Below are 15,001 nucleotides of genomic sequence, written 5' to 3' on the forward strand. Positions count from 1 at the left end.
ATGGAGAGACGCACGAATCTCGTAAAGTTTGATGGAGAGGCGCACCAACATCGTAAAATTTAATGGAGAGACGCACGAATCTCGTAAAGTTTGATGGAGAGGCGCATGAACCTCGTAAAATTTTATGGAGAGGCGCACGAAACTCGTATAAGTTGATGGAGAGGCGCACGAACCTCGTAAAATTAGATGGAGAAACGCGCAAACCTCATAATATTTGATGGAGTGGCATACGAACCTCGTAAAGTTTGATGGAGAGGCGTACGAACCTCGTAAAATTTGATGGAGAGGCACACGAACCTCGTTAAATTTGATGGAGAGGCGCATGAACCTAGTTAAATTTGATGGAGAGGCGCACGAACCTCGTAAATTTTGATGGAGAGGCGCACGAACCTCGTAATATTTGATGGGGAGGCGCACAAACCTCATAAAATTTGATGGAGAGGCGCACGAACCTCGTAAAATTTGATGGAGAGACGCACGAATCTCGTAAAATTTGATGGAGAGGCGCACGAACCTCGTAAAGTTTGATGGAGAGGCGCACGAACCTCGTATAATTTGATGGAGAGGCACAAAAACCTCGTATAATTTGATAAAGACGCGCATGAACCTCGTAAAATTTGATGGAGAGGCGCACGAACCTCGTTTAATTTGATGGAGAGGCGCACAAACCTCGTAAAATTTGATGGAGAGGCGCACAAACCTCGTAATATTTTATGTAGAGGCATACGAACCTCGTAAAATTTGATGGAGAGACACACGAACCTCGTAATCTTTAATGGTGAGGCGCACGAACCTCGTAAAATTTGATGGAGAGATGCAAGAACCTCGTTAAATTTGATGGAGAGGCGCATCAACCTCGTGAATTTTTTTTGGAGAGGCGCAACAACCTCGTGAATTTTTTTTTCTTTTTTCTTGTAAGAAAAATTGGCTTTGGGTGCAATGATGAAAACTTGGCTTGGGTGCCAGGATGAAAACTGGGTTTTGGTACCAGGATGAAAACTAGGCTTGAGTGTTAGGATGAAAACTGGGCTTGGGGTGCCAGGATGAAAACTGGCTTGGGTGTTAGGATGAAAACTAGGCTTTGACAAGCTTGAAACAAATGTTCCCTTTTTTTTCTTCTCTTATAGCTCTGGACTTTATCCTTTGAATTTTCTTGACACACCGATATATGGGCAGGAATTCGTGTGAGACCTTTGTTCACCTTTTTTTTTTGTAAAATTTTGAATTTTGTCACTGATGTGCTGATCATGAATTCCTTTTTGGACGTTGGTGATGCATGGTCTGTTATGCTTTTCTTTGGGCCCCTATGATGATGTATGAATGATGTTGAATGCATGAATGATACTGAATGCATGAATGTATGGACCTATAATGAAAAACCTCGTTTCAATCATTGCTTGGTAGAAGACTGATATAGAAAGACCTGGCTAACTTAAAAGAGGAAACCTAGATGCATGTTGATCTTTTTGTATTTTTTAATGAAAAAGGTCTGATAACCATTCATAAAGTATCTTATTGACGAAGATATACATGATAGTTATTTTTGCAGATAATTTGTCCATGATGCAATACTATGCAACTAGGTGTTTTGATTTTTTTTTTAAACTTTGATTGATTTTTTTTATTTCTTAATTTTTGCGGAGTTAATTTTATTTCTTTGAAATCATCAAATTCATGTATGTCTTACATTTTAAAAAAAAAACAATGGTTTAATACCTATTTTGGTCCCTCGATTTGTGAGGTTTGTTCAAAGTTGTCCTACCTTTTTTTAGACATTCACAATTATCCCATATTTTGTAAAAAACGACTCGAGTTGATCCTTTTTGCGTACGACGTTAAAAAACTAACAGAACTTAGCCAGACTGTTCAATTTTTCATTACGTGGCAACTGTGTGGCTTAATTGACGTGGCAACGTTACAAGATTACCCAATATCGGAGTCTGGCACACCAGAAGCTCTGCTCTATGCTCTCAACTTATGGAACTAACGAGCAAAGCATGTGGATGCCTCCTCGTGATCGATGACCGGTATCGTCTGATCGAAACTTTCACCGATGGTGATCTTTGTCACACTCTACGAGCCAGCGGGGAAGCCATTTTCAAACTCACTAACAGCATAATTAATGTTTACACATTTTTCCCCTATTTCGGGCTTTTTAATTTGAGCATAAATAAATTAAGTGAAAGTTGTAAATTGTTGATTCGCTTCTGTCCGAGGGTCTTTGCCATGAGTAAGGACTTTCTCGTATCTTTGCCACAACCACCAACACACAGATTATATATGATTGTCAGTCTACGCTTTCGCCTTTCATCTTTCTTCTTTTTTTCTTTTTTCTCCTGTTTCTCCATTTCAACATGTTACTTTTCTTAACAAGTATTTTATATCAGTTAAAGATTTTACATACACATATATGTATTTTTATTCATAACATTTCTTCACTTTTTTAAGTACTGATGATTTAATATACCTGTAAGTTTTCCTTTTATTTTGAGATATGTTCTTGATAGTTATCAATAATCAAACCCTAATAGATTTTCTAGTAATTGAATTGTGGATGAATAAGATGGTGTGTGGGTGGTGTGGATCGTATATAATAGTCCTTCATTTTTCCTTTAATGGGTATCTCTCTATTCCTCCATATCTGAATCAATTCAGATTTTTTCCCCTTTTGATTGTTCAAATCCACTTTTCCTTTTCGTGAAGCTTTCCAAATTTGGGCAGTCATTTGCTTTTTCCAGTTTTTTCTTTCTTTCTTGGAACGTAGAAATTGACAAAAGAGAGTGAGCACACAGAGTAGGAAGAATGGGAGTATCACCGGCGGTGACGCCAAACACAGTGTCAACGACGTCTTCGGTTGCACCACAAAGCTACTATGGTGTTGGCATTGCTCCTTGGTTTTTGGGTGAAGAAGTAAACCCTAGTTATTTTGAAATACTAGGTGCCACGTCAATTAGGCAACATAGCTGCCACGTAATGAAAGATTGTACAGGTTGGCTAAGTTCCATTAGTTTTTTAACGCGCTAAGCAAAAAGGATCAACTCAAACCATTTTTTACAAAATATGGGATAATTGTGAACGTCTAAAAAAAGGTAGGACAACTTTGAATAAACCTCACAAACCAAGGGACCAAAATAGGTATTAAACCAAAAAACAATGGATGTCAAAAATTCTGAAGTCAGATATTCAAAACAGTGCTTGGCAATTTCTTTTGAAACATTGGTATGTGCATGCTTGAATTCTTAGGAAAGTTAAAAGTGGTAAATATTTAAAAGGATTTAAAGGACATTGGAATACCCACGTTGGCGTGTCATTCCTCATATACCCTTAAAAGCAAGTGTAATATGCGAATATCAATATGAGATACGACATACTAAAAAGATGTTGGTGTTTGGGGAAAAAGTATGGGATATGGATCCATGAATGTCAAAGCTGCCCCAATTTTTAGGCATGGGTTTTGTTCAAGATAGGGAATGAGTATGGAAAGGATTTACTGAAAAAGGATTGCCTCAAATGGTTTGATTTTCTTTTGCATGCTTCTGGCTAGTTAGGGAGTTCTCAAATAACACAAGCGAGAATAGCTTTGGCAATACAAATATGCTCTAGTCTATGGGTAGCGCTAGTGTTTGTTAAAGTCAATCTTTTTTTTTCTTTTGGGGAAGGCTGGAGAATGAGTGTTTTCAAGCAATGCGCACACACATGTCTCAACAGAAAATGCTAATGGTTATTTAAAATATTTGATCACACAAACATATGATAATAAATTACTCAAAGTATAATTATTTCCTTTTCTTGTATTTTCCTCTTTTTGCATTCACTTGTTTTTCTTTTTGAAACTATGTATGACAACTGGAGCAATGGGCTTAAAAAGTGTTCTTGTTACAATGAATGAAAATCCTAAAAAAAAAAAGAGTTTGTCATTTTCATTTTTTTTTGTTTTGAAATTTTGATTCTTTTTTTTTTCAAAAACATTTCTTTCTTTTTTATACTAAAAAAATATTATTGATCGACTATTTCTTCAATAACATTATGTCAACCTAACTTGTTCAAGAATTTTTTTATTTATTTTTAAGACTCAAAATAGGTTATAAAGAATGATAATTTTTTTCTGATGAAAACATGTCCACATCTTAAATCATGATCGTTTTATTTTTTAAACTCTTAACTTAGAAGAAAAACAAAATCTCAAATGCTATAAGTTACCCCAATTTTTTTTTTTTTGCTAAAAAGATTGCTTGCGATCACTTTAAGATAATGCCCCTTATAAATTGATTTTTTTTAATGGATCAAATGGATGATTGAAAATGATGAAGAAGGAAATTATTTTTACGATTTCATGTCATAAATGCTTCAAAATAATGATGAAGTTTTTATAAATTTATTCTATTAATTCATTAGACTAAATAATTTTTATTTTGCCTTATTTATTTATTTTTTTCTTTTGATCATAAGAATAATTCTACAGACAAATATGAATTTATTAAAGCATGACATTTTTTTTTGTATTTTTTTTAAAAAAACATTACACATTTATTTTTATGAAAAAAAATGAAGGGAAAATGATAAAAATGTTGTTAATGCATATGATGCATGTGCCAAATAATGATTAAAGGGCAACATGTTTTTATGCTTTTAAGGTAAGTCCAATGTCTTAAAGTCTAAACATTGTATATGCAATCTCACAGGGATGGATTCCTAAACCTAAATCAAGGCCACCAGAGCTATGGTCCTTTTCACAACATTTTCCACAACAGTTGAAACACAACTAGGTGTGAAATTGCATGTGAAGAGAACACACATTGGCTGGGGTTCTCACGATAGCCAAACTGGAAATAGTCCAAACGTGACACCGCTACGCAACCCCTCTAATTTTATGTTACACTCAGACCCGGGTATAGGGTCCCCCTCATGATATGCACAGTAATAATTATTCCAATAATAATACAAAAATATATAAATAAATTACCAAAATGAAAAAAAAAAACAATCATATAGAAAAATAAAGAGAAAAGAAAAATATAATGAGAATCCACATCAATTTGCAAATTTTATTAACAAGGCCTGATTCTCTAGCGTCCTCAGTGGAGTCGCCATCTGTCGCAACCGGGATCATGACGGGACGGCGAACCGAAAACAAACGGGTTTAGGAAAAGATTTTGGGAGTCGCCACCATAATTTATTATGGAGAAACTATGGAAGAACCATAAAATAAGACATGGTCTACGAAAACTATATTTTAGGTTCTGGAATCGATTATGCATAAGGAAGGTGTTAGCACCCTACCGTGCTTGCCCAAAGGCAGTACCTTTAATTAAATGTATGAAGTTGACGTGGTTTTTCAAAATATTTAATTTTCCCCAAAAATAAAAATATAAAGAAATTGTTAAGAAACAAAAAATATGTTTTGTTTTATGAACTGGACAATGATTGACCTTGCTCCTACGTATACCCATTTATAATGGACAATCATGGATTACGTAGCTCTTTATCTAGAAAAAGGTTTGGGAGTTTGTTTAAAACTAATTATGGATTGTTTAAGATTTTTGAAAAGTGAACCCGACAAGAGTTGACCTTGCTCTTACGTATATCCATTTATGATGAAGAATCAGGGATCACGTACTTCTGGTAAAAAAAAGTTTAGTTTAACAAAAATTGACATTTTTTGGTTTTAAATATTTCATTTTTATATTTCAAGAAAGGTGGGAAAAAGGAAAGAAATATGATTTAAAAAAAAAACGTTATTTGTGTGTAGTAAAAAAATAAAATCTTTAGAAAAAAAACCTTTCAAAGTACAATAAAAAGAGAAAAAGAAGGGTGCAGAGGTAACATACCTTTTTAGCTTTTAGTACTCCCCTAGTTCTTCTTTGGTAGTTTTTGTTGATAGAGTTTCTCTAGCGTGAAAACTTATTTTCCTCTGTACTCTCTCTCACTCTTTTTATCTCTATTATTTAAGGGTACCTCTCTATTGTTTTTCCTCCTCCTCTTTCCATGACAGGGTGCATATTTATATAAACATTATAATATTATGGTAATCTTGCCTTAATTGTAAATTAATTAACAATGAACAAATTGGTTACAAGAAAACAAATCAAATAATATTCAAGACATTGATTATAATTATTGTTAGAAAATATATTTTTCGTAGTAAATATATTATTTTTAACTATTTCTTGTAATTATTAGCATAATATTGATTCAAATTATTACCATATCAAACTAATAATTAAAAAATATCTTTTAGTGATGTGTCCTGCATTAAGGAAAATTATTTTATTATTTTCTTTTTTCCTTTTTCTTTATCCACCATTAATTATTATTCTTTTATTCTTTATTTTTTTACCTTTACTTACTCGGATGAAATTGGGTGTTGACAGATCTTAATGCAGTTGACCCATTCAAGTAGTCATTAAGGAATCATACTTAAGGGTGGAGATCCTAGGTTCTAGATGTTAGGAATGGACGTAGAGTTACATTTAAGCAAACTCCTAGGACTTAATCACTTACAACTTCATATTTGAGGGTATATCTGATGAAAGAGGGAAAAGTTTTTAATTCTAACTTTAACACAGTTCAACTATTTAAAAGTTACATATTTAGTAAGTTAAACTGATTTGCAACTTATTTTACAATGTTTTCATCAACATAAATTTGTTTTCAATACATCTGAAACACGAATACTTTTTACAAAAGATCAGGATAGTGAAAAGACTTTATTTTCTACCAAATCTTTGTGGATATGACACTTGTTTTACTATAAGAACCCAATATACTTGTTGGTATATTTCATGTTGCAAACAGCTAGTAAACACTTGACCTTTAATACAAGGTCTAGAAATACTCCATGATGGTCCAAGAGTAAGAGTTTTACTTCACTTTGCATAGATGACTCTAGCTCTTTCTAAATGTGCTTAGGTCATGGCTTAAGGGTATCCCATCAATCGCGTAGATTTAGACCCATGTTAGAATGAGTTTAGTTGTGTCCAATTTAACCCAAGCCGAGCCCAATCCACCTTGATCCAAGTCTAGTGTATTAAGACTAGACGATACAATATAACCCATTAGACAAAAAGCTCTAAGTGATTTATTGAGATCATAACCTTTTTAGATGAAAATGTTTTGATGATAACAAAACATCATCAAACGAGGAAATACATTGATTAAACGAGATCAAGGCATTGCTAGACTATGCTAAGAACTTGCTAGATGACACACTGATTAGACATTGTTTAAGATCTATTAATTATAAAAAGTGATTATATACTAGATTATTTAATTTGTGTTCATGAGTTTCAAGCAAAATTAACAGATATTAGATTAAATATAAAGATTGGATGAAATAGACGAGCCAAATCAAAAGAGCTTACTATACAAGTCAAAACTAAAAGAATTGATTAAACGAATACATTCATCAGACGAGTTTAAGCTTATGACACAAGTCATGTTGACCAGACAAGTCACATTGATCAGATGAGTGAAGCAATAAAAAAATTTTAAAAAGCATTTTGGAATCAATTCATAATTTAGAATATTGGAAGAACTCGTGAAATTTTAAGAAATATATAAGAGTTAACTAGATTCTTGTTGCGATTCAAATCTCCTTTTCCCCCTATCTTAATCCACTTTACTTGGGACTTTTCAAGGTTAGGAATTTTTCAATCTAATTATTTGGTGAGTCAATAAAAAAGACTATTTTAAAAATGGATTGAGGTTAAACGGTTAGACCCATAGTTCAAATTCACAATTCTATTAACACAAATCATATATACATACTTTGAAATGGTTCGGTATTTTATTAATCTAACTTATCTTCACTTATAGTATATACTTTTAAACTAAATGTATATATATACTTATGATGAATTTATCTAAATTATTAAAAGTCAAACTTTCACACTTGACTTTGTCCATTTTGCTAGTGATGCACATCAGACATCAAGTCATCAGTATTTTAGTTAACTCTATTCAGAGTTTTATTTGATAAACCAAGTGCCAAAATATTGTCTACTTCATTGCTCCTCGCCAACTCTGTTCTTTGTATTCTGACACTCTTCTCTGCAGACATGATGGAGTTGCCTTTTGCTATTGTTTTCCTTCTGACTGCAGCATTTGCGGTGTTATGTTCATGTGGCCATGCACCACTTGGTTGCAATGAAGAAGAAAGGCAAGCTCTTCTAAGGATCAAAGCTAGCTTTAAAGATCAATCAAGGCTTTCATCTTGGGAAGGATCTAGTTGTTGCCAATGGAAAGGCGTAGGTTGCAATAATGTTACAGGCCATGTTGTCAAGCTAGATCTCAGAAATCCTTGTTATCCCTTAAGTCATGAAGAAGATTTGCAACTTAACTGTAAGTTTTACGACTATGTCCTTGAAGCTCAACATGTTCACCCTTCTATATTGCAGCTTAAATATCTAAGTTATTTAGATTTGAGTGGAAACAGATTTCACAATACTTCAATACCAGCGTCCATTCAAACGCTGCAGCATCTGCAAGTCCTTTATCTCTCTGATAGTCATTTTAGTGGTAGGATCCCATACAATCTTGGGAATCTCACTAAATTGCTCGTTCTTGATTTGAGCTTCAATCCTCTTTTGTATGCGGATGACTTCTATTGGATTTCTCAACTTTCATCCCTCCAATACCTTTACATGAGTGATGTGAATCTTGATAAAGCACAAAATTTATTGCAGTCACTCAACATGCTTCCTACTTTAATAGAAATAGAATTGATCCACTGTGGACTTGATAAGTTGCACACCCATAAACATGTTAGCACCACAAACCTTTCCAGACTGGAACACCTCTATCTAGCAGAAAATGGACTTCAGAGTCCGTTTGTTGACGCTTTTCAAAATATGACTTCCATCGCAGTCATTGATCTTTCTTACAACAATCTGAATTCCACCCCATTCTGGTTGGGAACCTGTGCTAACCTCGTCTGTCTATTTCTTTATAATAATGCTTTATATGGCTCACTTCCATCTGCTTTACAGAATCTGACTGCCCTGGTTTATCTCGACCTATCACAAAACAAGTTTGATTCTGTTCCGGGATGGTTAGGTGAGTTAAAGAGTCTTCAAGACCTCAGTCTTTCAGGTAATGATGTAAATCATATTGAGGGATCTCTCGCATCTATTCTGGGAAACTTTTGCCATCTTCAACAATTAGATATGTCAAGAAACAAAATTCAAAGTGATGCACTTGGAAACCATATACAGTTTGAATGCATTAGGCACGATTTAATGTACTTGGATTTAAGTCACAACGAATGTAATGGTCCTTTGCCAGCATGGTTGGGACAGCTTGAAAATCTAAGTTCATTGATTATGACTGACAGTAACTTGGTGGGATCACTTCCTTGTGCTATAATAACAAAACTTGTCAATCTGGAGAATTTGGTTCTTTCCAACAATAACTTCACCGGTTCTCTTCCTGACTGTATCGGGGAACTTGTCAGTTTAAAGATTTTAATTCTTTCTTCCAATCATTTTGATGGGATCATTCCAAGGAGTTTAGTGGAACTTGTAAGCCTAACAGATTTAGATCTTTCACGAAACTCTTTAAATGGTACCATTCCTCACAATATTGGTCAACTTCAAAATTTGTCGACTCTCTATCTTGCTGAAAATAAGTTACACGGAAACATTCCTTACAGTCTGAGTCAGCTTTTAAACCTTCACAACTTAGACATGTCCCTAAATCGTTTGGAGAATTTGGTGTCTGACATAAGATGGCCAAGGCAACTTTACTACATAAATCTCACCAATAACCATATCAGTGGGTCACTTCCCCAAGACATTTCTGATAGCTTGCCCAATGTCGGTTACTTGCTTCTTGGAAACAACCTTATAAGTGGCCTCATTCCAAATTCATTGTGCAGAATAGACTCCTTCTACAGTCTTGATCTTTCAGGAAACATGTTAGCTGGTGGAATTCCTAATTGTTGGAGTGTTACTCAAAGATTCGGTGTCATAAATTTGGCATCCAACAAATTATCAGGTGTCATCCCTAGCTCTCTGGGCAATCTACCCACGTTGGCATGGTTACATTTGAACAATAACAGCCTTCATGGGGAGTTTCCATCATCACTGAAAAATTTAAGTCAACTTTTAATTTTTGATGTTGGAGATAACCATTTGTCTGGGATTATCCCTTCATGGATGGGGAATATCTTTTCCTCAATGCAGATTCTAAGGCTACGGCAAAACAGGTTGAATGGAACAATTCCTTTGCAATTATGCCAACTTTCTTCACTGCAAATTTTGGACCTTTCAAACAACAACTTGATGGGTCTAATCCCTCATTGCATCGGAAATCTCACAGGTATGGTCTCACAAATGAATATTTCTGTCAACCAACCTAGGAGATCTGATGAATGGTATGAACAAGATGTTAGAGAGGTCATGAAAGGAATAGAACTTGAGTATACCAGAAATCTAAAACTTGTGGTCATCTTGGACTTGTCAAATAATAATTTGATTGGATCTATTCCAGAAGGAATAACATCATTTCGTGCATTGCATGGCCTAAATCTATCACACAATCTTTTGTCAGGACATATCCCCAAAAGAATTGGAGACATGAAATCACTAGAATCTCTTGACCTCTCTCATAACCAACTTTCTGGTGCAATTTCAGAAAGCATAACTAGTTTAAGTTGGTTAAGCCACTTAAATTTGTCCTACAACAACCTCTCAGGACCGATTCCCCAAGGACCTCAATTATCAACCCTTGATGATCCTTCTATTTATGGTGGCAACCCATTTCTGTGTGGACCTCCACTGCCGAATAAGTGTTTTCATGATGATTTCCAAGGAGGCAATGAAGATGAAGAAAAAGATCACAAAGAGGGTAAAGTAGAGAAAGTGTGGTTTTACTGTGTCATTGCACTTGGCTATTTTATTGGATTTTGGGCTGTGACGGGAAGCTTGTTGTTGAAGAGAAGTTGGAGACTTGCTTACTTTCAATATATTGATGAGTCAACACACAGGATAAATGTATCATTGACAATACATTTAGCAACTTTTAAGGAGAGATTGACTGGAATCGTGGTGCTGAGTGACACATTATGGTAGTCTTTATGCATTCTGTCTCTCTTTTATGGTCTAGGACGATTTCATGTTTGTTTTGCCTCATAAGTAATTACTTGGACTTTGTAAAATAGTAATAAATGCTACTTGTAGAATTTCTACTTTACCTAATAATTGCTAAAGTGTTGCATGTTTTATCCTTTTCCAACTTCCAAATAATCTGAGTGATACATCCTCCCCTACACTTATTTAAAGAGATTGATTTTTCTGGTGACGTGGAAATATAATAATACTTTATAATTATTATTATATAACTTTTAGTTTGAACTTGAAGAAAATAAAAAACGAGTGATCATATTTCTGACTATTTCGAAAGTTATCAGAAATGAGACATCAACATTTATCACAATCAACTTTAATCTTTACAGCTGTAATATTATAGAATATGTGTGGAATTTTGGTGTTTACCTTATGTCTTTTTATGTATCTGTAATCTATATATTGTAATGTTGATCATGTAAATATGAAAGAAACATTTTCTCTCAGCTTTTCTCTGTCATTTCTGATAAAAGTTTTTTCCAGTACAACTGTTGTACATAAATTTTATGCAGATAACACACTGTTATAATTATAAGACACAAATCACATTCTACCGTACAAGATCTAAAATCAATTTTAGAAAGCCTAATTCCGACTTCCTTTTTATTTGCAGAATTTTTTGTAGGATCGGAAAACTAATCCAAATCCAGTTTCTTTAAAATCAAAATCTGGTATCATATTTTGATTTTATTTTTAAAAATAGAGAATGAAATTTTTTTAAATTACTATATAATGATTTTTTGTTAAAATATTTTTTATTATAAGAGAATTTATTTAAATTTAAAAAACAAAAAACTGAAAATGAAACTTAACTTGTCCAGACTGTTTAGGGGTACTTCTTACGACAAATAGAATTGTAATTAGACCCTATCATATTAGTATCATCTGCTAAACAAATTAGTGTAGTGCACCACAGGGTTCATAATTATGCAACCCTAAATTCCTCATTCAGTATTAGAAAAAGAAAAAGAGGTAGGTTTTGTTAAACCAAAGAAACTAAAATCCTCTAAATTATGTAATTATGTAGTATAAAACGTAATCTAGGTCGATTCTAAAATCCTCTAAATTACGTAATTATGTATTATAAAACATAATCTAGGTCGATTCTAAAAAAAATAAATTGAATTGTATTTTATTTTTAGTATTTTCTTAATAAAAATTAAGATTTATAGGGATTAAATACTATATATATATGTATTTTTTTGGAAAAGAAAGGTATGTAGCAAAAGCAAAATCAATTATAATCAAGATATATAAATCCACGAATTCAAACAATCAAACAATTGAAAATTAATAATTTAAATATTAGATTCAAGTTTAACAATTAATCGATTCAATTAATTGACTAAATTATCTATACAAATTAAATCTCATTATCATTCAATCAAATTTTTATTCAATAATAAAATTAAGGTTCAATTGTTTCCTAATTTGAATTATAATTTTAAAAATGCAAATTTACACTGGTGTGAAATAAACTTTTAACTTCTCGTATCCAACTTTAACCTAGAAAAAAATTAATATAAAAGGTGATTAGTGACTTTTTTGTAAATAAAATGACCAATTAAACGTCAGAACATGCACGTAGTTGATTTCATATACACTTTAGACGTCTACAGCACCCATATATGGTTTTTAAATCACTAAAAAGTTGAACTGAAAAGACATTTCCTATTTAGATATAATGTTGGACATTAGGAAGATCGACATCATATCTTATTAAACAATGGAGGGAGTTAACATCTAGTTGTATTTAAATCATTAAAAAATATAACATGAAAATTATTTTTCAATACCCATTAGATGTTGAACAAGAAATCAACCACCCTACTTGTTTGACGTCTAATGAGATATGACATCGACCTTAGAGCGACCGATGTCATATGCTATTTTATGAATTAGAAAAAAGTGTGAGAGAGCATTTCCTGTGCACTATTTCTTCACGCTCTCTCTCCTTAAGCCTTCTAACAGTTCCAACAACAAGTACGACCACCACCAAAGGTAATTTTTGTTTCATTTAATGCAAATGCATGTTGTTTGGATGCTTTAGGTATGATTTTTTTTATTTTGATCGATTATTTTCGTGCATGAAAACTATTTAGGGCGAGTTTTCTTTTCTCTCTCATTGGGACTGACCCCTCTACTATGGTGGCAACACCACTCCAATATACAGGGTTAGCTTTTAGTTTTTTGTTTCTAATATACATTGCACTTATTATTTTGATTGGTTGTTGGATGTGATTTTGGTGTTTCCCTTTGCTAAATTTTTGGATACCACAGTTTGCATATAATTAGCCAAACTTTTTACGAATTTGATTTGATTAAAATGTATCTTAGCTCTCATTGCACTTTGTCTCGTGTCTTCATCATTATTGTTTTTATTTTAGACAAATTTTTATTTTGATTTTTGGCATTTTATTTTTTATTAAATTTTTAAAATATTTGTAGTTTGAAATTTAGATTTATTATTAGATGTTGTATGTTTAAATGATTTTAATTCTATTAAGATTTATTATAATGATAGTGAAACACAGGGTGAATCTTAGTTTTCTTTTGTGATTTAGTATAAATGATTAAAATTTTAATTATTTATATTAAATATCGAATTATTCGATCGAAAAGTTTGGAAATATTATTTTTCATAATTTGTTATAACGTGTACATTGAAGTTTATGTATAAATTTGATAAAATTTTGCTTGAGATAATTTTGTGTATTCTTCATATGTATACTTGATTATGTTTATGAGTGATCACTTTCACTTTGTGTATTTTGGAGACCAATGCGAATTGTTGCTGAAATTTTATCAAATTTATGATGTTAGATTTCTTCGTTTACGTGTTAACAAATTATGAAAAATATTTTTTTTTGAATGGGTATGACTTAATCTTGTGAGAATTAAAATATGAAAAATATTTTTTTTTGAATGGGTAAGACTTAACCTTGTGAGAATTAAAATTTGAGATTGATGGAGTTTGTTAGGTAAATAATATGGATCGTCGCTGAATGAATGAATGTTACATATGAAAAGGGAATTTATGAGTTATTGCAATATGTTTAAGAACATACCGTATTTGTGAACGGGGCATATTTTTGTCCTTGTGTTTATTATCTTAATTAAATATGTTAGGATTTGGACAACATGTGTGATAATCTATTCATCTTTGGTATAATAAGGAGTTATATAGTTTGAACTTGACATGGAAAAATATTACACAAGCCTAGAACATCACGAGAAACATATTATGTACACAAATGGATGAGTGGTCATTTAGAGCACATTGTACAAGATGTTGAATAAAAAGATTAAATTCACGTATTTCTAAAATTGGGGAACTAAATTAGGTCAGAGTTTCGAAAAGGGACTAATTCAAATTTTTAGTCAAAGTTAAGGGACCAAAAACATATTTAACCTTACTTTTTGTACAAAGTTTGTTTTCTTTTCATTTTTTATGTTTTTCTATAAAAAAAATTGATTGAGAGGTGTGACAAAAACTTCCATTTGTGATCCTTACAATTGTATGTATTATTATATTGTTATAGATAGATTATAGATTATAGATTATATATTAAAGATTATAAATATTGATTTAATATAAATTTAATATTATTTAGTTAAAATTGGAATTTCTTGAGTCTAAATTTTCAAACTTTTTTTTAAAATTCTAATAATGTAACATACTGGAAAGTCAAATCGATAATGAATTTAAAAGCGACAATTGAGTTTATATGTTCATTTATGGTGTAGTAGACAAAAACAAAGATTTTAAATTTATGATTTGTGATATGTGATGAAGGAGATGATCTTAAATTTAAAACAAGTGATATGAAAGGTTTGAAATCACACATGGTAATCTCCTAATTAAGTTAATCTTAATT

General features: G+C 32.3%; 1 protein-coding gene across 1 annotated transcript; it reads left to right on the forward strand.

The window, feature by feature from the left end:
* Nucleotides 1-8,056: 8,056 nt before the first annotated feature.
* LOC108324488 (receptor-like protein EIX2) lies at nucleotides 8,057-11,221 on the forward strand. Its single transcript, XM_017557434.2, has one exon. The coding sequence runs from the start codon at nucleotides 8,058-8,060 to the stop codon at nucleotides 11,067-11,069; it is 3,012 nt and encodes a 1,003-aa protein (XP_017412923.1). The 5' UTR covers nucleotide 8,057; the 3' UTR covers nucleotides 11,070-11,221.
* Nucleotides 11,222-15,001: the final 3,780 nt, after the last annotated feature.

This window comes from Vigna angularis, chromosome 3 (genome assembly GCF_016808095.1).
Source record: "Vigna angularis cultivar LongXiaoDou No.4 chromosome 3, ASM1680809v1, whole genome shotgun sequence".
Taxonomy (NCBI): Eukaryota; Viridiplantae; Streptophyta; class Magnoliopsida; order Fabales; family Fabaceae; genus Vigna; species Vigna angularis.

Bases quoted from the DNA above. Each gene is read 5' to 3' on its own strand.
- LOC108324488 (XM_017557434.2), top strand. From the start codon at position 8,058: ATGATGGAGTTGCCTTTTGCTATTGTTTTCCTTCTGACTGCAGCATTT.